General features: G+C 38.3%; 1 protein-coding gene across 6 annotated transcripts in view; it reads left to right on the top strand.

The window, feature by feature from the left end:
* The window catches only part of Iws1 (interacts with SUPT6H, CTD assembly factor 1), a 43465-nt gene extending 18074 nt beyond the window's left edge, over positions 1-25391 (top strand). Inside the window, exons 5-16 of one of the 6 annotated variants that reach the window (XR_004768363.1) lie at positions 34-91; positions 504-601; positions 2296-2446; positions 3739-3821; positions 5179-5308; positions 6134-6251; positions 6963-7074; positions 7670-7726; positions 9560-9671; positions 23665-23743; positions 24937-24988; positions 25262-25391. Coding sequence is in view for 4 of the 6 variants with exons in the window: in XM_027400663.2 (XP_027256464.1) it covers positions 34-91; positions 504-601; positions 2296-2446; positions 3739-3821; positions 5179-5308; positions 6134-6251; positions 6963-7074; positions 7670-7726; positions 9560-9671; positions 14711-14842 (1051 nt within the window). In the remaining 2 variants the exon portion in view is untranslated. Of the gene's footprint in view, positions 1-33; positions 92-503; positions 602-2295; positions 2447-3738; positions 3822-5178; positions 5309-6133; positions 6252-6962; positions 7089-7669; positions 7727-9559; positions 9672-14710; positions 15075-23664; positions 24989-25261 lie in introns of those variants that run through there. The other 5 variants (XM_035440215.1, XR_004768364.1, XM_035440213.1 and 2 more) reach the window with 5 other exon arrangements.
* The last annotated feature ends 1459 nt before the right edge of the window (positions 25392-26850 follow it).

Raw genomic sequence — 26850 nt, 5'->3', positions numbered from 1 at the left:
AGCTGATGAGTGGTTTTATATTTGGTTTCCTAGAAACCTTATTGCAGATATATTTGGAGAATCTGGTGATGAAGAGGAAGAGGAATTTACAGTAAGTTTTAACTATACATTTTTTCGTTTCTGTGGTAGCAGTTCTCTAATACTTACAGTGAAATACTTAACAATACAAAGCCTTACAAAGAATGAAAGTATTTTAGGTTGTAGAATTTGGAAAGTGCAAGACAGTATCTCTTACCCTCTGAATGGTATGCTGACATACGTATAATAAAAGGAGATTATATATACGCATAATGAAAGTGCTCACATGGGTATGGGCTTTTCTGGACAAATCAGACTCCCCACACTAGTGGCTATGCAGGGAGCTTTTGCTACACCTCTTGATACCTGTTCAGTACTCTTTGTCCTTTGTGGATATATTATTTAATGTGAGAAATCATGAGTTGTTTGCAGAAGGAAATCTGTAAGATGGTTATGGTAACTGGGCTAACTCCCTGTGTCTTTAGGGTTTTAATCAAGAAGATTTGGAGGAAGAGAAGAGCGAAACCCAGCTAAAAGAAGCAGAAGATTCTGATTCTGATGATAACATAAAGAGAGGAAAGCAGTGAGTGTTTTTGCTGTTGTTTTTAATAAAGGTGAAGGTAGAAACTGTTGAGCATTCCTGTTTCTCATCTAAGTTCCCAGTATGAACCTAGATGAGAAGAACCTATGTGGAAGAGTGTTCCGTTACCTCCTCAATATACTGTTAGTGCTTGTTTGCTGTTACTTGCTCTGTGCTCAGCTGTCTTAAATTATAGATTATATGACATTTTTAATTTGTTTCTTATAAGATAAACTACTGGAAAATAACCTAATATAGAAAATTTTTGAGGGGAGAAAAGTTCATTTTGTGTGGCAGGGGAAACAAATCTAAAGCCAATACCAAAATGTTTCTTAATTACTCTACTTACTTTTGTTAAAATAGTTGTGAATAATGTCCAGAAAAAAGCAATGCTATGAATGGGGTGATAACCACTGAGATGCAGGGATGCTTCAACATATGAAAATCTGTCAATGTAATCCACAGTTGTAAAGATTATGCTTTAAGAAATGTAGTTTCCTTCTAGTGATGTGTATGAATTAAGAAGTAAAATTTGGTTGCTATTTTTAGAAATTGGAATTTATTAGCCTGTAGCAGAGTGAGGTAATACCCTCTCGCTTGTGAGTAATGGTAGCTGTAAAATGTCAGGCACTTAGCATACCTGTACTCACTTTGTTTTGAGTTGTGCTCTTCATTACTAAAAAGCAGCAGTAGAGTTTTTCATTTATTTCTAATCATGGTTCATAAGACAAAAGCACTCAAATAATTAAACATTTTCTACTCCTAAAAAAGCAGTGCACCTCAAGTGAAGATGCTCCTAACTGAGGACTTGAAATGTTCATTCTTAAGCTAATAGATAACAAGTGTGAATGTGGAATATCAAAAGCTTAGGTCTGTTTGCGTTAATATTTATCAGTGGGGTAGAACAGGAATTAGATATGAAGTGTGAAGTTCACACTTCTTGTGGTAGTAAGTTATGCCTATTTGATCTTTTTTAAAAAGTAGTGTCGGGGTGCACTATGGAGCACAGGTTGGTTGAAGAAAGAAGGCACTCTTAAGATGAAATTTTAAGGCCTATGTGGCAATAGGAAGGTCCAGCCTCTCTGAACCCCCAAACAGCTGTATAAAGGTGTATTTATTGATTGTTACACAAAGTATTTCCCCATACTAAGGTCCCTAATGTAATTTACATGTCTTACTAAAGGAGAGCATCACATATTGTGTCCTCCCCTCCCCCCCCATACACACCCTCTCCTTTATTCTGTATTGTTTGCAATACAATATAGCACAAAAGCCTCCGGTATGCCTGAGGATCCTTAAGACCAAAGTCATGGGATGGCTGCAAATTGCCCCTTCACCAAAACAGTTTTCCACAAGGATTCTTCAAGGTCAAAGTACTTCTGAAAAAACAGCTGTTTGTTCTAATATCTACCCCAGATACAGTGACTGCTAAATTAAAAGTAGCACTTGCCTAGGCATGGTGTGCACACCTTTAAATCCCAGCATGCAGAGGCAGAGGCAGGCAGATCTCTTTGAGTTTGAGGTCAGCCTGGTCACTTAGAGAGTTGCAGGACAACCAGGGCTATGTAGAGAGACCCATCTCAACAAAACGGAACAAAAGTATCGAGTCTTTGACTCAAGATTAGACAGTTTGGTGGTCTTAATTGTAATTAAAGAAGGTGTGTGATTAAAGAGCTTGATTTTCTGTTACTGCCTAGTATGGACTTTCTGTCGGATTTTGAGATGATGTTACAACGAAAAAAAAGCATGTGTGGCAAACGCAGACGAAATCGAGATGGGGGCACTTTTATTAGTGATGCAGATGATGTTGTGAGCGCCATGATTGTAAAGATGAATGAAGCTGCTGAGGTAAGATGTCACTTCTAGGTTACCTTCTCTTTCCTCCACCAAATCGATGGTGTGGCATCTTTTTCTTTAAATGTTTAACCTTAGGCTGCTACAAAAGATCTCTTTTTTTTTTTCTTTTTCCTGTTTTTTTTATAATTTTGGGTGTTTTTTTTTTAATTTTATTTATTTATTATGAATGCAACGTTCTGCTTCCATTATATCTGCACACCAGAAGAGGGCAGCAGATCTCATAACAAATGGTTTTGAGCCACCATGTGGTTGCTGGGAATTGAACTCAAGACCTCTGGAAGAGCAGTCAGTGCTCTTAACCTCTGAGCCATCTCTCCAGCCCCAAAAGATTTCTTGCTTTCTGTAATAAAGTATTACTTGCTAAATTTTCATCCTGTAAATAATCTTAATTTTCAAAATTTAGCCACATGTTTAGGAAAAAAAATGACATGTAAAAATGAATCCTTTTTTAAGTGAATGTGGGTTTGTTGTCATAGCTATGTGGTTCACTACCAAGGTTGATATCTATTTAAATACAAAATATGCTATAAAGTCTTTTGTTGTTTCCCCCTGATCAAGAGATTGCAGCTGACTCATTGTACTAGAAAAAAATATATATCCAAATTATTAAAAATTGGCAAATATGTTTAAAAACTAAATTCCAGTCCTTAAGAAACACTTGAAAAGATGCTTTTTTTTTGATGTTTGGAGATGCTGGGGACTGAACCCAGGCACTTAGCAGTCAAAGGCAAGTGCTCTACCATTGAGCTTCACCAACAGCCCCTTGCTGAGATATTTCATGGGTTTTATGGTCCGTCTTGGATTTATTTAAAGTGGTTCAAGGGTAAAGGGAGAAACCCTGTGTTTGTTGAAATGTACATTGGATGTGCTATTGTATATTTGTAGAATTTAGTATTTTTTTATAATTAAAAATGTAGAAATTACCCAAGTAATTTCTTTTAATATTTGGTGATATTCTCCTTACTCATAGAAATATAATTTTTGAAGATAAGCCAGACTTTCACAGCTATATATTGTTCCTTGATTGAATTCCAAAAACTTATCAGTACTGGTTGTTAAAAAGCAGTGAAGCAAGATTTGTGGGTTTGATTGACTAGACAGATAAGGAGTTTGGCTTTGTGTGAAATAGTTCATCCTTTCTTTCAGGAAAATTATACATTCTCTGAGTAACCATTTTAAGGTTTAGAATTGTAGTGGTTGTTTTAACTGGATATTAAGAGCTAACACTGCTTCATTTTAAAATCTTTTTTTTTGTGTGTGGGGGTGTTCTGTTTTCTGAATAGGAAGACAGACAATTGAATAATCAAAAAAAGCCAGCACTGAAAAAATTAACCTTATTGCCTACTGTGGTTATGCACCTTAAAAAGTAAGTATTTTGTTTTCCTGAAAAAAAATTTTTCCTTCTAATCAAATGATATTCAAGTTGGGTTGTGGTAGTATACTCCTTTAATCCCAGTACTCTGGAGGCAGAGGCAAGTGGATCTCTGTGAGTTCGAGGCCAGCCTTGTCTACAAAGTGAGTTCCTAGGCAAACTAATTCTGACTCATAAGATGATATTTAAGCTATACACTGTTGTTTTAAAACTATTGAATAATTATGGCCTTCTGTCAGACCACAGAAAATTGGGGACGAGTAAATTTTCCTTAATTATGGTTGTTCATAAGTGTTTGTTTGTTTGTTTTGAGACAAGGTCTCTATGTAGCCCTGCCTGTCCTGGGACTTCAGGCTGGCTTCCAGCTCACAGAAATCCACCTGCCTCTACCTTCTGGGGGCTGGAGTTAAAGGTATGCTCCACCACTACCTACTCATAAAATTTTTTAAGCCTTAGTGCTTTTTGCAAACAGAATAAACATAAAACTGGTAATATTAAAGAAAACCTGGAAATTTACTTATTTTATCCTTTACAAACAATTAAGACCTTGTAAATTTTCATCTATTTTTCCCAAGGTAGTAGGAAACAGCAAATCTTGGGAGATGTTCCTTGAAGCTCATGCTGTACAGATTTATTTGACCCTGTATATCACAGTCATTGCTCTTTCTTTAATGATGCTCTTCCAAAATCTTTGTTAGGAAATTCTTTCATTAGTTTGCTCACAGTCATGAACAACTTTGTTTTCTCCTTGAGTAAAGTTACAACCTAATATTGATAGTTGAAGAAATGCCTTAGCACACCAGTGAGCCAACTAGAAAACTGTTTTCTCCATTGTACCATGCAAAGCTACTTGGCAAATTTCACGTAGATATGCTACATTTTTCTAATTTATTCCATTGCATAAAACAGAATTTAAATATTGGTATTCAGTTGAGATATTGTTCCCACTGCCAGGAAAGCTGTATTTTTCTTGTTTTCTATCAGAGAACAACACAGTCCTGTTTTCCCCACTATGAAATGAACTATAGGTTGATTGTTTTTTGCTTTTGTTTTAGTTATAATAGTTGGGCTTCATTTTTTTCTTTTAACTATCTGTAACATTGATACCGATTTTAATCTATTTTGTAAAACTTGCATATCTTAGTGAGTTACCTTTAAGTGTAAGCTAATTTTCATGCTGCTTTTGAAACTAGAATAGTGGCTGAGTAAATATAAATAATTCTTTAAAAGCAGTTTTGTTTTTGTTTTTTTGGTTGGTTGGTTTTTTGAAACATCACTATGTAAGTAAAATCAGAGGATGGTAGACTTGGCATTATTATGGTGTTCATCATTATTATCCTTACTATTGCAGGCAGGACCTTAAAGAAACATTTATTGACAGTGGTGTGATGTCTGCCATCAAAGAATGGCTCTCACCTCTACCAGATAGGAGTTTGCCTGCACTGAAGATTCGGGAGGAATTGTTGAAGATTCTGCAAGAGGTTAGCATAGATAATCTGTAATTCATTAAATATAATGTGGTTTCTGTAGTCAAGACCTGTATTTTGTATCATTTACTTATAAATGGTACAGCCTGCCAGAAATGGGGTTTGAGGAAAAGATACCATACCTAATAAAATGAGCATAAAAAGAAAACCTTATAAAATTGGTTGATGACAGATTTCAAGGAAAGATTTCTTAGTGCAGCCATGGGTTTCATGGAAGAGCAGTCCAGTAGTGACCATCTAAGAGGCACTTGAAGTAGAAAGTGCTCTACATTTAGAGATTATAAACTTGAATTGTAATCTCTACCGGGGGTCCATTTTTGTATGATTGGGACACCCTAGGCAAGCTGTTGCTTCTGAAGAAACTTGGAAAGAACCTCTGTGTGCCAAATACTGCTAGATCCTTTTGTTTGTTTGGCCTTTCAGTCTTTCACAGTAAACTTGTAAGATTGTGTATATTGCCTCCATTTTGTAGATGAGGAAACTAAAACAAGTTAAATGAATTATCTAAGGTCATGTAGCTAGCTGGTGGTTATGCATAGATTCGGGCTTAGGTCTGTTGGTTTCCAAAGCCTGAACTGAACTTCTATCCTCTGAAGTATGTGTAGTTGGTATTTCCTCACATTGTTATATTTTACTTAACTAATACTGAAATCTTGACTTTGATGTCAGCACAAAGGATGTTCCATGTCTTCATAGATCCTAACAATGGAATTTTGTATTAGTTCTAATGTGAACAAATGAGGCCTTGGAGATCTCTAAATTAGCATGCCTCCTAGCTCCTGAGTAATTACTATACATGTATGTGTTTTTGTTCCCCAGCTACCTAGTGTGAGCCAGGAGACCCTGAAGCATAGTGGGATTGGACGAGCAGTGATGTATCTGTATAAACACCCCAAGGAATCAAGGTCCAACAAGGATATGGCAGGGAAATTAATCAGTATGTAAAATTTGCTTTTTATTTGTTTAATGTCTATGGAGGGAGAGATATCCACATGTAAAAACTATATATTTACCTATATTTGTTTAAAACAATCCTCTAAAGTGAAATAGAAGAATTTTAATGCCTATGCACAAGTACTGAATTTTTTCTCTTACACTTAAAATTTAAGTTTATTTAAATATGCTTTCCATTATTAACTACAGCGATTAAAAGCATATGTCTTCTAGCTGTGGACCAAGAACATGGAGAGTGGGTAGAGTGCAGGCCCTGGAATTAGCCATGTCTAGTTCATAGTGTTGACTTCACCACTTCCTGAAAATCCTTAGCCAGTGACTTAATCTTCAAGCTTGGTCTCTACCTCTGTAATAAAGAGACTTTAGTAATTCTTTGTTTTCCTTGGATTATTATAGAGATTAAATGAGAGGATATGTAGAGAGCACTACTGTCAGCAAAGTTAGCCACTGTTGCTGTTGTTAGCCTCCAAGATCTTTGCTTATGCTTACCTGATTAGGCAAGAGAAGTCTAGATTCTAACTGAAGTATGTACTGATTATGCACTCTAGGTTTGTGTTCATTCTTCCTGTGCTCCATATTTTAAAAAGAAATACTCTAAAATGCCTATAATACTGCCTAGTACTAGGGTATGAATATTTAAAAACCCAGGAGAAATGCTATTTTATGGACTAAATATTATTTTTCCTTATTTTAGATGAGTGGTCTCGGCCTATATTTGGTCTTACCTCAAACTATAAAGGAATGACAAGAGAAGAAAGGGAGCAGAGAGATCTAGAACAAATGCCTCAGCGACGAAGAATGAGCAGGTATGAGGGAACAGGTATGAATGCACAGTGTAATTTAATGTAGTGATATGTGGGGCAGGCCTTTCTGTGACAGTTAAATGCAGTATGATCCCTCAGTGCTGGAATACTAGAGATTATAGTGTTCCAGTCATCTGCAGAAAACAGAAAACAAACTTTTTCAGTCCCAGTTCCAAACCCTAAAGAGGAAAGAAATATTGGTTCAATTTATCAGTATTCTGGATACATCCTGGGAGAGCAGTGTAGATCACCCAGAATGAAACCTGTTGTATGAATGAATATTAAAGTGAACAAACTTTAAAACAATTGCAAGTTCTCAGGCCAGCAAGGTGGCTCAGAGGGTAAAGGTACTTGCTGTGCAAATCTGGCAACCTGAGTGATCCCAAGAACCCAAGTTAAGTCAGAAAGAAAAGTTATCTTCTAACTACCACTCACACCCTCACATGCGTGCACATATACACATCATGATTTTTTTTAAGTGCTTTCTATGATTCAATATAAAGGAACTTATTAATGGTATAAATCTGATATTTTGATATGCTTTTCCTAGTTGTAAGAATTTAAGATCCTGGTATCTCACTGTTTGCTCTTTTCCTAGCACTGGTGGTCAGACACCACGAAGAGACTTGGAGAAGGTGTTGACAGGAGAGGAAAAGTAAGGGGATTGTCTTGATTTTCTTAGCATCTATAGAGGATTTCTGTTTTTTACTTCATTATAAGAACAATATTAAGTTATGTGTTCCTATTGACAAAGGGTAGTTTTGTTTTTTTTTTCCTTCAATTTAATGTTTATTGAGTAACTGCAAAACAGTGTATTGGGTGCTCTGAAGAATTAAGAAAACGATTCATTTAACAAGTATTTTGTTGCTGCTTTCTAAGTGCTAGAATCCTTTTTAAGTTTAAAGCTTAAAGAATACAAAAGAAACTTAAAATTCTCCCATGTTGTCAAGTATAGTTTCATGTAGGAAGGTAGACCAAGATGTGTGGGTTCGTGTGTGCAGTCCTGGTGTCAAGACAGTAAGTATGCTGGAGCAGTGACAGTGTGAGATGATAGGTGTGGACCAGAGCCTCAGACCAAGATGTGGAATTTTTGCTTCTCTTTGATTCAGGAGAAGGTTTTGAGCCTGTATTAGAAACTGTTATGTTTAATTAGAAATGCTGGTTCTGAGGGCCTCATTTGAGCAGGCTAGAGCAGTGGGGCTGAAGGCAGTGATACAGTTAAGTTACAGAGTAACAGAAGGCTGAGAAGACATTGTGGAGATAGTTGCTTAGAATTGATGACATATTTAGGGAGAAGTTAACTTACAATTGATGATTCTAACCAAATATTTAAACCAGAGTATGGAGACAGTGATACTACCATCCACTAAAACTAAGGATGAGTAAGTAGATTTGAAGAAATTAGTAGTAAGTTATTTTTCAAGCTATTCAGTGTGAGATATTTAATGAGATACTCTTAGAAACACCATAGGGTCTAGCCAGGCTAGATAAAGATTTGATGGTTATCTTCATAGGTGGGGGGAAATGTTCAATTTAGAGTCTAGCATAAGAAATGAACTAGCCAGTTTGGCAGGGAGTGTAGCCGAGGAGCCAGTAGAGATGTGTTCATACATGCTGGGATAGAGCCTGTGGGTGAGAATATAGATGTTTGCTCTCCTACTCCTAGCAGGTGTGTTTTGCTCCCACCCCATCTTGGGGGGGGGGGTGTTTCTAAAGACTGAATAACTTAAATGCCCAGGCACTGACAGGAGAGCTTTACTTAGTCAGAATTATGATCTTAGTGGAGCATGGTTATTTTTAAAGTTGCATAGAACTAAATATAAGCACAAATAAGTACAAGTAAAAATGAGAAATGTAATGAAGATAAGATAGATTGTATCAGTGTTATCACTGTGATAATGCTATAGTTTGGAAAGTCATTAACCACTGAGAGAGACACTGAGGTCTCTCTTTATTACTTCTTATAACTGCAAGGGAATTTGTAGTGACCGCACAGGTTTTCTCCAAGAATGGGGGATCATTTTGGCAACCTAATTTTTCCTCCTCTCTTAGTGACTCTCAAGACTAGTTAGAGAACTTAGGATTCACAGTACTCTTGGAGAAATGGCTCAAGAGCACTTGCTGTTATTGCAGAGGACCTATGTTTGGTTGCCTGCTCTCACATTGTGGCTCACACTGTTTGTAACTCCAGTTCCAAGGGACCTGACTCCCTTTTCTAGTGGCACCCATGAAGTCAAATCTCATAAACATGAATTTAAAAGCAGTTTTCTTGAGAAAGGACAGGGCATGATTACATCTGAAGCCAAGGAGAAGCAAGAATTTATATAAAGTGTAAATTGGTATTGAGGGAGTAGTAGTTCACACTCTATAGCAGTATGTCTGATGATGGGATGATGGGGTAGCTGAATGTGACAGACCTAGGTTTACAAGGGTAAAACTCACTTATGCTCTGTTTTCCTCCCTTACCACCCTCCCCCCCTTTCCTCAGGGCTCTTAGACCTGGAGATCCTGGCTTCTGTGCCCGTGCTAGAGTCCCAATGCCATCAAACAAGGACTATGTCGTCAGACCCAAGTGGAATGTAGAAATGGAATCATCCAGGGTGAGTGAGCAGAGGAAGAGCAAGGCCATTTGAATATTTTCCCTTTTCTTTATGTTTAATAATGTTTATAGCAGTTAAGGTTTATTTGATTCACAAGATCTGTTTTAGTATCTCTTAGGTATTCATTCATTCACTTAAAGAATCATGAGAAATAGAACTTGCCTGCTTTCTCAGAGCCTCCTCTCCCTTTCTGTCCATCTGCTTAAGCATTTCTGTTGTGAAATTGTCAGGATGGAGACTTGCCCTGTCATCAGTGAAGACATTACCCAAATGCCTTTTCTTGATAATCTTTCTCTCCCATCGAACCACTCTTTCTAGCCTGGTATTCTTAAAAAGGGCCTAAGTCGGTTGGAAAAGCATAAGAGGCGGTTTGCAGAACAGAAGAGGCTCAGCAAAATGCACCGTGCTGTCAAGTTCAGCATTGAAGGCAACAGAATGCCCCTGTAGTCCTGCCCCTGCCAGAGTGTATACAAGAGGTATTCCCAAGGAAGCATGAGCTGTGCATGGGTTTGAATTGCCAGCAGAGTGGAAACTAGTATGTGCTTTCTAAGGCAGAAAGGCTTCTGAATTAATGATCCTGGTCAGCATCCTGAGACATTAAGACCTCTGAATCCTTAGGAGTTGGCACTGAGGTCCCCTTCTGTGGCAGTATCCTAGAGACTAATAGATCTAATAGATCACTACTTTCCCAATAAAAATTTGTTTTTCCTGATTGTTACCCATTTTTATGAAAAAGCTTTTTTTTTTTTTTTTTTTTTCTTTTTTTTTTTTTGAGACAAGGTTTCTCTGTTTAGTTTTGGCCATTCTGGAACTCACTCTGTAGGCCAGGCTGGCCTTGAACTCATAGAGATCCATCCGCCTCTTCCTCCTGAGTACTGGGATTAAAAGAGAGTTCCACCCTGCCTGGCTGAAAATGAAAGGCCTCTATTTGGGCTGAGAATCATTGTCTGCATTGCAGGCATACAAACTACTTAGTGGTTTGTTTGTGAGCAGGAAGTAACTTTTTTCCTGTAGTCCATGACATGGTAGCACTTATCAAGACTTCATTATATAAAACCTTTTACTGGGTATGTAGATGTATTTAACAGGTCTTCATCACCTGATCATAAGCCAGACACTAAGATCAAGAGTAACACCTTGCAGCTGGGTGTAGTGTCTGTTGCTGCCTTTTGTCTTCTCCCTCAGCTTCCTTCAGTAACCTCCTGTTCCTGCTACTTGACATTGCCGTGATGTGCAGCTAACTACTGAAAATAAATAAAGGGGGTTAATTTTGTACAGAGGACATCTTCTTCCATGTGTACTTCCTTTTTTTCTGCTTTGTTCCATATCTAAATCAATGTCCACTTCTCCTTGGTATCCTTTTTTATTACCTATTTCTTATATTTTCTCACTGTATCCTCCCTCATTTTACCTACCTCATTCATATTTCCTTTCCTAGTACTTTTGTTTCTGAAAATTAGAAATGAAAATGTAATAAGTTTGTTGGCCAGTCTGTTCCAGAAGCATACTCCATGTTTCTAGTGGCAGTGTGCCCACCTGCTGTTATTATTAGGGGTAGGAGAGCTAGCTATCGTTTTTTATCCAATATAAGGGAAAGCTCCCTTCCTGTACTTCCAGTCATAATTTGCTGATATTTATCTAAGCTGTCAAAATATGTGTCAGCCAGACTGGCATATCATTTTGTTCATTTTTCATTAATTCATATTGAAGATTTATCATTTTTAAGTGTAATAGTCTTTGTGATTTATGTGAATATATACTAATTGGTTTATTTCTGATTTTTAATTTTGAGAGACAGAATTTTGAATGCCCAAAGTTTGCTATGTAGAGCACACTGGCCTCAAACTCACAGAGACCCATCTGCCTCTGAATGCTGGGGCTTTAAAAAAAAATAGTAAAATGGTGGAGGCAGTGCATATTTTTGTGTAAAATATTAAAATACAGGCATTACAGATAAAAGTAATATAACTCATATTCTTACTATAAGTATACTAACATTTTAAATTATAACTTTTTGCTCCTTTTTATGCATGCATGCATGAATATGCCTTTTTTAAAAATGTTCAGTCTGCAATGTGATCATACTCTATAACTTGAGCTTGATGGTTTGGTTTTAACTTAACATGGTAAAATTTCATTTGACTCCCATTCTTAATGATTTAATGTGTTGTCATATATCTGCACACCTCCCCTCCCACCTTGTTTTTGTTCTGTTTTGTTTAGCAAACAACTTCTTGCTAGTCTTCTATAGGCTTTTTTTTCTCTTGATAAAACATTACTGTCCAAATGAATGTTATAGAATTGATGAATTGGGAAATGAAGATCATTGATTTTGGCATGTTAGGTACTGAATGTGTATGATGAAAGTTAGATCGTAGAGAAACTTGCAGGCTACGTATGTGCAGTGAGCAGTAGTCTAGCATTAGCCCAGTGAATGTCCCTGGTGCTGATGGCAAACAGATCTTGTAGGGTTCAGACTGTTAAAGAAGATCCTGGGAATGAGCAAAGAAAAGTCCAGCTCGATATGCAGAGCTTTAGGGAATTGGGTGATTGTGAGGGATTTGAGCAATAAGGCCTCCACTAACTCCTATACAAAAATAAAATGAAGACTAAGCTAATAGAATACAACTGTTTCTCATATGAAAGTGAATTTTTATGCTGAGGGTACTTGTGCCAAATATTGAATAATGTTTGGAATTGGGATATCCCTAGAAAACTTCAGGAATGACATAGAAAGCTTGTTCCTTGGCTAGTGATGAAATCACATCATATTAGGGTGAGGCTGAGTCCATGAGTAGACTAAGAAGGCTCACAGTGCGCAACTTTAAGAGAGTCTCTAACTTACCTTCTTTAGTGTTTTTGAGACAATAGCTTTGGAGGTCATTGAGTAGAAAATATTTGGGGAGAAGTAAAAGAAAAACACCTGTCTCTAATCACTGACTTTCTTTTTATTTTTTAATATTTCATTTATTCTTTGCCAATTTCATACATGTATACACTGTATCTTACTATCTCCCACTCCCAACATCCCCTTATCCTTCTGGATATCCATGCACCTTTCCTACCTTTATATCTTCTTATGTAGTTTTTTGGTTTGGGTTTTTAATTTACTTGTGTTTGTGCATGTGCTTGTATATGTATGGGTGTGTATACCACAGTGTACCTATGGATGTCAGAGTACAACTTACAGGAATTTGTTCTCTGCTTCTACCAGATAGGTTCTGGGAATCAGGCTCAGGTCATCAGGCTTAGCAGAAAGTACCTTTACCCACTGAGCCATCTCACTATCCCCTGTTTATAGTTTTTGTAATTCATTGAGTCTAGTTTACGCTATCTGCTGGAATATTGACTGATCTGTTGGCTTAACCATAGCTGCAATGAGCTCATGGGTACAACCATGTCATGTCCAAAAGACAGCATTTCACAGCATTCTTCCCCTTCCTTTGGCTCTTACATTCTTTCCTCTGAGCCTTGGGGGTATTGATACAGCTCTCCCATTTATGGCTAACAACTGAACAGTTGTTATTCTCAGCATTTTGACTAATTATGAGTCACTACATTAACTACTGTCCACTGTAGGAAGAAGTTTGTCTGACCAAGACTGACAGCAGGACTAATGTTATGAGTATAACTATGGATGTTTGAAGGCACTTTGACAACATGATAGTGCAGCAACACACTAGTAGTAGATTCCCTTCTTAGGGCTTACAGCCTCCTAAGCTGTGGATTTTGGTTGGGTTTACAGTACCAGTCATGAATTCTCTCCTGTAGACCAAGCCTCAAATGGAAAGTGCTTTATTACTTCCATAATAGTCATGCTAATATTACACCAGTACACACATGTTGCTTGGCAAGTCAGTATTGTACTGTTTACTACTGGATAATACCATTGATGACTATTTTCTCTTCTTTCCCCACTGCCCTGTACCCCAGTACACCCTACATAGCAATGTAGCCATTTAGGAATGTCACTCACTATTTTAGTTGCTGTTCTATTATGAAGAGACACATGACCCAGGCAACTCTTGTAAAAGAAGGCAATTAACTAGGGGCTTGCTTACAGTTTCAGAGGGTTAGTCAGTTTATTATCCTCATAGTGGGGGCATGGTGGCATTCATAGCACTGGAGCATAGCTGAGAGTTATAGCCTAATCCATAGGCAGAGACAGAGAAACTTGGCCTGGCATGGGCTTTTGAAACCTCAGAACCCACCTGCAGTGACACACTTCCTCCAATAAGGCTATACCTCCTAATCCTTATAATCTCTTCAAACAGTTTCATTTCCTGGTGACTAAGCATTCAAATACATGAAACCGTGGTTGTCATTCTCATTCAAACCACCATACTCACTATTCTCAATTTCTGATTTCTTAGCTGCAGTAAGCAAGAACTCACATTGGTCTTTGACATTAGTGGCAGACTTTTTCAGATTTATTTTATAAAAGCTGTCAGTTCCTTGGGAACCACATCTTTGTAAGACATGCATTATTAAAAATATTCCTTGAATTCTTGGTGTTAACAAAGTAAAACAACAACAAAACCCAATTAAGCCTTTAATTGTAAAAGCAAGTGGGAGATGTCCTAGTAGTAGTAGTTTGAATAGGATTATGAATCCTGCTGAAGCAGAGCACAGATCTCACCCCAAGGCCAAATTTAGAACTTCAGCACCTTGGGATTTGCCTGTATTGGTTATGTTTAAAAATCTAATGGCTTTTCTTTGTTTTGTGTTTTTTAGTACCAGCACTGTTTGAAATGTGTGTCAGGTAGTTAGCCCCATATAGTCAGATGTCTGTGATGAAATTGGGAAGATTATAGTTTCTGTATTTGCTCCTTTTGTCATCTAGGAAGTTTCTATGAGCTGTATGTAGCAAAACAATAACTGGTTGTCATTATTGAGAAGTTGATAATTTTTTTTTTCTAACACTTGCTCTGTCCTTGAGGTCATTCTGGTATATTCTGGTTATTGTTAAGCTTCAGACTCTTCTGACTGCTAGATTTACATATTTCAATAATTTGTTCTTCAATTTTCCCCAATCTTAGTTTCAGGCAACCTCCAAGAAAGGTATCAGTCGACTGGATAAACAGATGAGAAAGTTCACAGATATCAGGAAAAAAAGCAGATCTGCACATGCAGTGAAAATCAGCATCGAGGGCAATAAAATGCCATTGTGACCTTGCCTGGGACGTGTCCCCATCTCTAAAAAATGCACAATGGACTATCTTGAGAAAGAAGATACTTTTAAATGTTTAGTGTGTCTCTAAATGGTTCCACTTATCACCTGTTGTCATAGGACTAACATTTCTCTCCTTTGTATTTAAGACAAGTTGTTGTCTGCTTTGTACAGAAGAGTACTATTCCTGCTTCTATAAACTGTACGTAATAAAATTTCATTCTGGTTTTGGGGGGTTGTCTCATCATTGTTTTAGAGATAATTCTCTGTGAGGACAAAAACCTTTTTGCTGCTTGCATGTGATACAATGAGTTTGTCTGGGCTTTGTCCCTGGCTCCCAACAAAAAATATCTCAAACCCTTAAGATTCTTGAAGTTTCTTTGTTATACTCTTGATTTGGCTCATTTTAGGCCCTGGAGATTGCTCTAGAGTGGAGGCTGGTCACCCAAAATAACGCTTGGGCTAGTCACATTGCTTGTTTGATTAATCAGTCATGCCTTTGTCATGAGGCCCCAGTAAAGAACTCTGAACAAGCCAGGTGCCATGCATACCTGTAATCCCAGTATTTGGGAAACTGATGTCAAAATGAGGATCATGAATCTGAGGCTAGCCTGGATTACATGGCAAGACTCTTAAATGCTCTGGACACTGCAATTTTGTTGATGTGCCACGAGAACAAAGGCACAGAAGCTCTGCATTACCCACTAGACCACTCCTGAAATTTCATTCACCTGGTTGGCCTAATTTGTATCTTTTCTAATAAGACCAGTCATAACTATAATGTTTTACTGAAAGACAGTGCTTTTCTGAGTTCTGTGAATCATTCAGCAAATTTTTAAACCAAGAAGTTCTTGGGAACTTCCCACTTTAAAACCATCCTGGAATGCTGATGGTCTGAATATTAGCACTTGCAGCCCATGTCTGAAATCAGGGCAGTCTTGTGGAAGAAGGCTGATCCCTAGAACTGCCTATTCTTACACTAATGCTGAGCGTTTGGTATCAGAATTGAATTGTATACCACTGTGTATGCCTATAATCTCAGCACTCTGGAAGTGGAGGCAGGAGCATCAGGAGTTCCCCTAACAACCTGCTACTTAGCAAGACCCTGTTCAAATAAAAATTATGCTATCCCGGTTGGGGTTGAAATATAACAAACTTACTTTTTGTTTCTCTTGTTAGGATTTTTTTTTTCTCTTTAATCTGGAAAATTAAACTGTGGAAAGAAAAGGTTAAAAAACTTAAAGGAAATACAGATGTAATTGGAAGTTGCTCAGTTACATATAGCAACAGGGCAAATAGGAAAGGGAGAAACAATTTAGTTTCTTGTTTGATCTTGAGAATTCTTAATCATGAGAGATTTCTGTAGATCAAGAAAGTTTTATCAGTAACCCATTAATTACAAACATCCTTTTCTGATACAAACTGAGGCCTTGATTTTTAAAAAACAGTATCATCAGCCAAAATGGCCTTTGGAGAGTTGAAGGAACATGGACTTCATGGACTTCAGTAAGAACCTTACAAGCCGGGTGTGGTGGCGCACACCTTTAATCCCAGCACTGGGAGGCAGAGGCAGGCGGATCTCTGTAGTTCAAGGCCAGCCTGGTCTACATAGAGAGTTCCAGGACAGCCAAAGCTATGCAGAGAAACCCTGTCTTGAACTCCACCACCACCAAATAAAAAGAGGGGCTGGAAGAAAGGACTCATAAATAGCACTTGCTGTTCTTGCAGAGGACCTGTTCCCAACACCCATGTTGGGCAGCTCACAATTGCCTGTAATTCCAGCAGTAGGGGAATCCAATGCCCTCTTCTGGCCTCTGGCCTCTGCCCCTGCACACACATGGCTCAGCAGTTAAAGGCTGGGCTCACAACCAAAAAAGTAAAGCCAAGCCTGATGGTTCATGCCTTAAATCCTATCACTGGAAGGCAGAGGCTGGTGGATCGCTGAGTTCAAGGCCAACCTGATCTACATAGAGTTCCAGGACAGCCAGGGCTACACAGAGAGACCTTGTCTCGAAAAGCCAAAATGGGGGGAAGAAAAGATCCTGTGGAAGCCCATGAGTACACTCCCCACACACATAGCAGGTGGGCTGTGAAGCAGGAGGATGTCACAAAGCAGCTCAGCATTGTTTTTATTCCATTAACTAAAATCGATAACAGCGTCTAATGAGCCGAGAAACAGTTCTAAACATGAAAATCATGTTTTTAAGAATTACTGGAATTTTGGTGTCTTGGGATGAGCTCCACTTACCACAGACAGTTATGTAAGGTAAATACAGCAAGCAAGTGATAAAACCATACCCTGGAGTTCAAGGAGATGGGAGGTTCTACACTATTTAAAGAGAAAATGTTAAGTTTCTTTTTAAAATATTTTTGCTGTGTGTCTTTTTGAAGGGCGTCCCAAGCCTGACCCGTTGCCTTTTTAATTCCTATTTACTGAATTTTCAGAGCACTGAAATTAGCTCCCATATACTCTTTAACATTTTCCATTGTGCCACTTTTTTCTTTATATATATACATATATATATAGTGTGTGTATATATTGCATATAATATATATGATTTCTTTTGTAGCCCATGTGAGTAGTTTATGGGCAAACTTGCCTCTTAAACTCCAAATATCTAGGTATATTTCTTTTAGGAACATGGTTTTTAGGGGCTGGATAATGCAGCTCTGTTGGTAGAGTGCTTGCCTGGCATGCATTAAGCCTGGGTTCCATCACCAGCACCACAGACACCTGGCCTGTCATTTTGTCACCCTGGCCTGACTATATAGTAAGTACAAAGCCAGCCTGGGCCACTTGAGACAGTATGTCTCAGGATTGGCCATGTTAACTTTGACCTCTTGTATGGAATGTTGCATAGTCACTCAGGTTTTTTTGTAAAATACTTTGATTTTGGCAAAAAATTTATATCTTAACCACTTTTAACTGTACGGTTTAGGTGCATTGGCTGGGTTCACATTGTTGTGAAAGCCCTCTCTAGACATCTTCATCTTAATAAAATTTAGCTGTAGGCTGGGCGTGTTAGTGCAAGGAGGATCTCTGAGTTTGAAGCTACCTTAGTCTATGTAGTGAGCTAAGACTGCATAGACCATGCCTCAGAACAAACAAAACCCTTAGCTTCCACCAGCTCTTGACAACTTCATTCTGCTTTCTGCCTCTGATTTAGTCTATTCTAGGAACCCACTTATTGTGGGGGCACATGTACAATGGTACACTTATGGAAAATCATAATTTTAGGGAGTTTTTGCCTTCCACTTTTACATGGATTCTTAGGATGAAACAGATTGCAAGACTTGTGGCAAGCACTTTGACCACTGAATTATCTCACCAGCCTGTTTATATGTACGGGTATAAATGACTTGTCAGATGTATGATTTACAAATAGTTTTCCCTTTCTTTTGACTCTCTTTGATCGTGTTCTTTGGTACAAAAGTAATTTTAATTTTGATGTAACTTATTTCCTGTGCTGTTGGTATCACCAAATGAGTTACATAGCTTTATGTAAGGACTATATAAAAAGTCTTTGATCCATTTTTGAGATAATTGTATATTATAAAAGGGCCTGCTTTTACTCTTATGAATATAGATTTCCTTACATTTGTCTTGAATCCCTTCTCAAAACTGATTTGACTGTGTGTATGACGGTTTATTTCTGTATTTTGCTCCATTCCCTTTGTTTTTTTCTTCTTAAACCCATGATACTATTTTAGCTATTGGAGCTTTATAGTAAATTCTGAAATACTATGATCTATTCACTTTTCAGTATTGTTTTGGTTGTTTGGGGTTCTTTGAAATTAAGGGAAACAATGTGTATGAATGTGCACAGGCGTATGCCACAGCTACATGTGGGAGTCAGGACAACTTCTGGGAGTAGGTTCTTCCACCTAAGCTCTGTGATCATCATGCTTGCACTTCAGACATTTACCTGAAGAACCATCTTTCTAGTCCCCTCCACTTTTCTATTCAATACTGACTTAACTATCCTGAATTCTAGGATGGCTTTTCTGTTTGTAGCCATAAGAGGGGTTTTAACATTGTGTTAAATCTGCCATTTGAGGTAGTACTAAGTCTTAACAATTACAAGTATTCTGGTCCTTAAGCAGAAAAAATGTCTTTCCATTTAGAGTCCTTGGTTGAATTTATTCCTAAGTGTTTTAATTCTTTGTGATGTTATTATAAATTGAATTATTTTCTTAGTTTCCACTTAGGGATCATTGTTCATTAGCATGAGCAAATGCGACAGGTGATTTTACCTCTTCCTTTCTGTTTGGATACCTCTCACTTCCTCTTTTTGCCTGATTGTTAAAATTTCTAGTAGTACGTTGAATATTAGTGATGAAAATGGGCATCCTTGGCTTTAGAGAAAAGGCTTGGTATATTATACTGAGTTTAATGCGGACTTTTCATATATGGCTTTTGTGTTGTTGACTTTCCTTCTACTTTTAATTTATTGAGTTTTTATTATGACAAGATATTGAATTTTGTGAAATGCTTTTTCTGTATCATTTGAAATCATTGTGGTTTTTCTTCACCTTGAAATGTGTATTTCACTGGGTGTGTGTGTGTGTGTGTGTGTGTGTGTGTGTGTGTGTGTGTGTGTGTGTGTTCTCAATTATATGTATATACATATGCATGAGTGCTAGTCTTGTATACATGTGCACATTGGTGTGGAGGTCAGAGGACAACCTTGAGAATCATTTCTTTGTCATCATTCATCTTGTTTTTTTTTTTTGAGTCAGAGTCTCTTGATATCCTGGAACTCTCCAAATAGGCTTGGCTGGCTGGCCAGTAAGGCCCAGGCATCCACCAGTCTCTGCCTCCCTAGTGTTGGGATTATAAATGTACACTAATCTCACATGACTTTTCACAGATCCTGGGGCTCAAACACATGTCTTCCTGCTTGCAAAGCAATCTACTTTTACCAACTGAGCTGTCTGTCTCCCCAACCCATCATAGATTTTTGTTATTGTTCTGCTAAATCACCCTAACATTCTGTCAGTAAATCCTTGATTATGACATAGTAGCTAATACTTTTTGAAAAAGCTTTGTTTTTATTTTATATGTGTAGATATTACTTACATGTATATATGTATGCACTACATGTGTGTCTAGTGCCCATAGAGACCATACGTAAGAGGGCATGGGATCCCTTGGAACTGGTATTAATAAAATGGTTATCCTCTGCCATGCAGGTTCTGGGAACTAAACCTGGGATCCTTTGCAAGAGCAGCCAATGCTCTTAACTACTGAGCCATCTTTCCAACCCCACATAATCATTTTAATGTGTTGTTGAATTCTGTTTGCTAGTAATTTTTAAATTTTACATTTAGTGTGTGTGTTTATATGTATCAGAGGATAACAAGTCAATTCTCATTCTACCATGTGGGTTCTGAAGATCAAACTCAAGTTGCCAGGCTTGGCAGCTGAGCTATCTTTTTGGCCCCTGTTAGGCTTTTTGTTGCTATGGTTTTGTTTTTAAGGACTTTTGTAGCACTGTGACCTGTAGTTTTATTGCCATGTCTGTTTGGTTTTGGTATCAGGGTAATGCTGGCCTCATACTTTGGAAATGCTCCCTCCTTTTTAAGTTTAAAGAATAATTTGTCAGAATTAATTTTAATTTGGCCTTGTGTGGTTGTGCATGCCTTTAATCTCAACATTTGGGAGTCAGAGGCAGGAGGATCTCTTGAATTCAAGACCAGCCTGGTCACCCAAGGCTAAATAGTGAAAACCTGTCTCAAATAGCAAAAAAATAAAAACCAAAAAAAACTGTTTAGATGGTTGGTAGAGTTTACTGTTATAGCTATGTGATCCTGGGCGTTCCTTTGCTGGGAAGGTTTTAACAGTAGATGTAATCTTACTAGTTAGAGGGCTGCCTATTTAGATTTTTATTTCTTCGTGAATCAAAGTTGGTGATTTTTCTATTTCATCAATTATCCAATGGATATATTGATGAGATACAGTTTATATTTTTTTGTACTTTTCATTCTTGGAAAACCTGTCATGATATTCCCACCCCTTTTAAAGGTACATCACTGTGTGTATGTGTATTCACATGTGTGTACATAAATGTGCAGGGGACGGAGTAGGGGGCTGAAGTTAACATAAAATCTCTTCCTTTAGCTTCTTGATTAAATACAAAGTCCTGACTGGCTAGACCAGTTAGTCATGTTGCCCTAGGGATCCCCCATCTCTGCCTCTTAAATCCTGGGATTACAGACAGCCACACCCCTACCTTTATCTACTAAGGTATCTATCTATCTACTTTATCTACTAAGCCATCTCCCCAGCCTGGTGTCCCCTTTTTGGTTTCTAATTTTAGTTAGTTGAGCTTTTTTTTCCCCCTTTCCTAGCCAATCTAGCTAAAAGTTTGTCAGTTTTGAGATTTGAAAGACCAATTCTTGATTGTTTTATTTCTGCTCTGATCTGTTTGTTTGCTTGCTGTTTTCTCTGTTCGTTGAAGAATAAAGTTAGAGCCTTGGTGCAAAACTGTGAATTTTAGCATTGCTTTTGTTGTATCCCAACACTTCAGGTATTATGTGGTGGTTTTGTTTTGTTTACATTTGTTTCAGGGAGTGTTCTAATTTTCTTGGTAATTTCTTCTTTCAACCATCCATTGTTTAGAAATGTCCTATTTAGCTGGCAGTGGTGGTGCATGCCTTTAATCCCAGCACTAGGGAGGCAGAGGCAGACAGATTTCTCTGAGTTTGAGGACAGCCTGATATACAGAGCAAGTTCCAGGGCTACACAGTGAAACCCTTGGGTGGAGGGTCCTATTTATTTAACACAAAATTGTGGGTTTTATAGTTTCCCTTAATGTGTTAAAGCTTTTTGTGGCCCTGATGTAGCTGGGAAAGTATTCATATGCACTTGAGAAAAATGTATTTTCTGCTTGTTGGGTAATGTGTCCAAATAGTCTATGGTGGTGGTCAAGTTTTGTTTTTCCTTATTGATCTGCCTTACTATTCTATCTGTATCCCTTGAACAGTCTTATTTCTCCCATAGGTCTCTGTCAATATTTCCTTCATACACTTAGCAATTTTAGTTGGCATATCTTTGTTGATAATTGCTGTGCCTAGTTGGTGATCTATAAATATCCTTATTTCATTATATAATTGCCTTTGTCTCTTGAAACAGCTTTGACTAAAGTCCTTTCTTTCTGTTTCCTTGTGCTATGTCCCTCTTTGGGTTTCTGTAGTTGAATGGGAATTGTTTTTCATTCTATCAATTTAGTGTGCTTACTTCTAATGTGAGGTCTCTTGTAATAAAGTATATAGTTGAACCTTGCAAATTTATTCTTCCAAGCTATATCTTTTATTTGTAATTAAATCCACTGACAAAGTAACTACTGTAACTGTTAAAGGAAAGGGCTCCCTGTTGCCATTTGTTGTTTTCTATGTCTTACAGGTTTTTTGTTCTTCATTTCTTATACTATTTTTTGTGTGTAGTTGATATTTATAGTGACTTGTTTGATTTACTTTCATTTCTTTTTGTGTATATTGTATATGTTTTTATGAGGTTTACGTGAAACATCCTAAAGTTACAACAATCTATTTTAAACTAGTAACTTTGATCACATACAAAGCTTCTTCTCTTTATAGCTCTATCCCCCTTTTTTACATTATCAATGTCACAAATAGCATATGTGTTTCCAATAACAAGTTTATAACTTTTTATGCTTTTCTATTTTAAATACTGTTGAAGAATAAAAAGAGTTGTGAACCAAAATTGCAGTGATGCTGGTTTTTCCATTTGTATGTTTATTATTATAGAAAAATTTTATATTCTTATATATGACTTTAAGTTTAGCCCTATTATCCTTTCTTTACAACTTGAAGGATTCTGTTCTGCATTTCTTATAAGGTAGGTCTGGTGGTAATGAACTGACTTCCTCTGCTTTCTTCATTTCTCCCTCATTAAAGAAATACATTATTTCATGTGTGTGTAATGTATGTATGAAAGGGTTCTGCATAGCATATGTAAAAGTCAGAGGACAACTTTGGAGAATCAGTTCTCTTCTGGCATTGATGGATTCTAGGACTTGAACTCATTTTGTCAGGCTGGCACAGTAAACACATTACCTACTGAGCCCAGGAGCCCTCTGTTTTACCAGTCCTCTCATTCATTTTTGAAGACCAGTTATTGTGTGACAGAATTTTCCTGGGGAGATGTAACACACACATGTCTACTCACCACAGATATGAAGCCCACGACAGACCAAAATATGGGTACTATTAAAATGCAGCTTGGTAAACCAGTGAGTTTTATTGGGGAAATGACTCAAAGGCAGCTGCATCACCATATCCCAGCCAGCATGGATGACAGCTTACAAAAGCTAGAAACTCAGCATATTACAGAGTGTCCTTACCAGATACTTCAGTTGGTCTAATGCCCTTCCAGGAAGCTCAGCCAGTCTCTACTTCCTCCAGACAGCTTGGTCTGGTCTAAGAGTCTTCTTTGCAAGTTGGCTTGTCTCAGTCATCTTTGCAACTTGGCTCATCTGTGAGTGACGCTCACCCAACTTTATTTATGGCTGAGATGGAAGGGCCTAGTAAATCTGGTCAGTGTCAGGGACTTCATGAAGCTATCTTGAGTTATTTACTTTCTGTTTTAAGGCACTTCCCTGAGAGATGGAATGTGTCAATCTCAGAGGAAACTACAAAACACTTATAAGTCTCTGGGGCATTTAAATACTTGGTCTGCAGTTGGTGGCTGTTTGTGGAAGGTTAAGATGTATGACCTTGCTGGAAGTATATTACTTTGAGGTTTCAAAAGACTCATGCCATTTTGAGTTATCACCTTTTGTTTCCTGCTTGTGGTTCAAGATGTATGCTTTCAGCTGCTGCTCATGCCTGTCCCCCGATGTCTTCACTCTGTCATCGTGGACTCCAACCCTCTGAAACCGTAAGCCCAAAATAAACCACCTATAAGTTACCTTGGTCGTGGTGTTTTATCACAATGATAGAAAAGTAACTAATATGTAAGTTGGTACCAGGAGTGGGGACAAACTTGACCATTTGGGGAACAATGTGGAAGACTTTGGAGCTTTGGACTAGAAAAGCCAGTGGATGCTGTAAGCAGAGCTTAATGGGCCATTCTGGTAGGAGCTTCCAAGAAAGTGCTGAAAGCACTGTGAGCTGTAGTGGCCTAGCTCAAGAGTTTTCAGAGGGGAACAATATAAGCAACTGAGCTGGAGACCATTCTTATATTTGGCAAAGAATAAGGTGGCTTTCTGCCCCTTTCCTAAGAACTTGCCTGTGGTTAAATTTAAAAGTAATAGACTAATGTCTTTGGCAGAGATTTCAAGACAGCCTAATACTAACTCTGTTTTGTGGTTATTAGGCATTATTTTTTTGCAGATCTACAATGAAGAGCAAATAGGGCAGAAAGATGCAAAATGTAGAGTTTGGAGAGGAAAAGGATACTGGCAAGGTTAATGCTACAGCCAAGGCTTGTGCTGGAAGAGAGCCTGTAACTGTTAAGGGAGGCCAAATATGCATTGGAATGGACAGAAGGATGCCTTAAGGGCACAGCCCCACTCAGCTGAATTTCCACCTTATGAAAGGAGAAGACCTAAGGAATTAATTAAAAGCTGTTACAAGTATGACTCAAGGGAACCAGGATTCATGCCAAGTTGGTAACTGAACCTTGACAATGTCAGCCATCCAGTTCTGGCTTTAGAGTCATGAAAGCTACACATGTAAAGGTGTTATAGAATCTTCCTTTAAAGTTGAGAGCCATGGGAGCCAGGCATATGGAAGTAAAGTCTGAGTTGCACTAAAGACCACAAGATTTAGAGGTACCAGAGCCATGGGATCTGCCAAGGAGAGCTTCCTACAAAAAAAAAAAAAAAAAAAAATGGAACCCACCCTGAAAGCGAGATCTGTCTTACAGGCAGCAAAGCCAAAAGGGGAAGGCCATTTAAGCCCTCCATCAGACATGGAGCTACAGGATTTGGAGGTTTACCCTGCTGTGTTTTGGCCTTGCTTTGGTGCAATACTTCCTCACTATGGCTCCTTTTCCTCAATTTTGGAGTGGTAATATATATTCTGTGCCATTATATGTTGGAAGTATGTAATTTGCTTTTGATTTTACAGGGAGTTCCAATTAAAAGATTGCCTTGAGACTCAGAAGCTTTGGACTTTTAAAGTATGTTGAAACTGGAAAACTGTGGGAACTTTTGAATTTTGACTAAATGTGTTTTGCATTATGATATGGCCATAAGCCTGTTTGTGCTAGGGAGTGAAATGTGGTTTGAACGAGATGTTCCCCCATAAGTTGAGGGCATTTGGTTCACAGTGGCTGTCTCTGGAAGGGTAGGAGGTGTGGCCTTCCTGGAAGAAGTATACCACTGGAGTGGGCTTTGAGGTTTCAAAAGGTTGATGCCATTTGAATTAGTACTCTCTTGTTTCCTGCTTGCAGATCAAGATGTGAGCTCTCAGCTGCTGCTTCTGCCTGCCACCCACCACCCGCCACCTGCTACCTTCACTACCATTGTGGATCTTAACCCTCTGAAGCTGTAAGCCCCAAATAAACTCTTGCTTTTTGGTCATGGTGTTTTATCACATCAGTTAACAGATACAGACAACAATTGGCAGTTAACACATGAGGTTTTCTTGTGATACACAACTCAGTACGATTTGAACGTCCGGGATAATCACCTGCAGAAGGCATGATTTCTAATTCTCTTTGGTGCAATTTCATGAGCAGTAAGAGGGAAATAGAGTAAATTTCCCCAGACAAGTTTTATATTAAGACTATCAGAGACTAGTAGGTCAGTAAGCACTGGGGTAATATAGTCATATACAACTATTCCAAGCCTCTCTGGAAAATCAAGTAAGGGAAGAAGCAAGGCCAGGCCAGAAGAGTGAGCTCCTGGCTGCTGTGGAACTCACTGTGTAGTCCAGCTGGCCTCAAACTTACAGAACTCTTGCTTCTGCCTCCTGAGTGCTGGAACTAAAGTCTTAAGCCACTACACCTGGCTCCAACTAATTTTCTTAATTCAGTTTTTTGAGCTGAGCTACTATGTAACATTTGACATTGTGGTGGTCAGTTTTAATTATCAACTTGACAATCTAGATTCACCTGGGAGGGGACTTTCCACGAGGACTTGTCTAGTTCAGGTTGGGCTATGGCCTATCTCTGGGACATTGTCTTGATTACATTGATTGAGGTGGGAAGGCCTGTCCATTGTGGGTGGCTCCATTCCCTGCGGTGAGGTCCTAGACTGTAAGAGTAATGAAACCCAGCAGAGCACAGGAGACATGTGTGCATTCATTCTCTGTGTTCTTGACCTCAGTGATGTACTGGAACCTGGAAGAGTGAGTTACAATAAGCCCTTTCTCCCCCTTCCTGATTCCTGTTCCCTTGGCCACCTTAGAAACTGGATCATTTCTAGATGGAGTAGAAGTGTAACATGGATCTTTTTTTTGTTTGTTTGATGTGCATGGGTGTTTTACCTACCTGTAAGTCTGTGTGAGGGTGTGGGGTCTTGAAGCTACAGGCAGTAGCTGTCTTTCCAGCCCAGTTTTTAAAAGATGTATGCCAACACATCTGGCTCATTTTCCTTTTTTGCTTGTTTTGTTTTTTCAAGGTGGTTTCTCTGTGTAGCCCTGGCTGTCTTGGAACTCAATCTGTAGACCAGGCAGCTGGCCTTGAACTCACAAAGATCCACCTACCTCTGCCTCTTGAGTGCTGGGATTAAAGGTGTGCACCACCACTGCCCAAGTTGTAACATGGATCTTAATATGGAATAGAAAGTGCAATCACTTTCATTATTCAAACTTTACATTCCTTGGCTTTTATCGAAAGTTCTTAATCATAGCTATTTTGTTGATTTATTGATAGAAGAGAGAACCCCGTGTCTTAGTAAATACCTGAAAAGACCATCTTAAGGTTTTGGCTCACAATCTGAGGGTGCATCAGAGGAGGGAAGACAGGGAGGCAGGATCATACCCTATCCACAGTCAGGAAGCCACAGGGGTGAACGGCTAGCATTCAGCCCATTGACT

Source organism: Cricetulus griseus, chromosome 2 (assembly GCF_003668045.3).
Source record: "Cricetulus griseus strain 17A/GY chromosome 2, alternate assembly CriGri-PICRH-1.0, whole genome shotgun sequence".
NCBI lineage: Eukaryota > Metazoa > Chordata > Mammalia > Rodentia > Cricetidae > Cricetulus > Cricetulus griseus.
The sequence above is the reverse complement of the archived record's forward strand: the minus strand, read 5'-3'. Positions and strand labels throughout refer to the sequence as shown.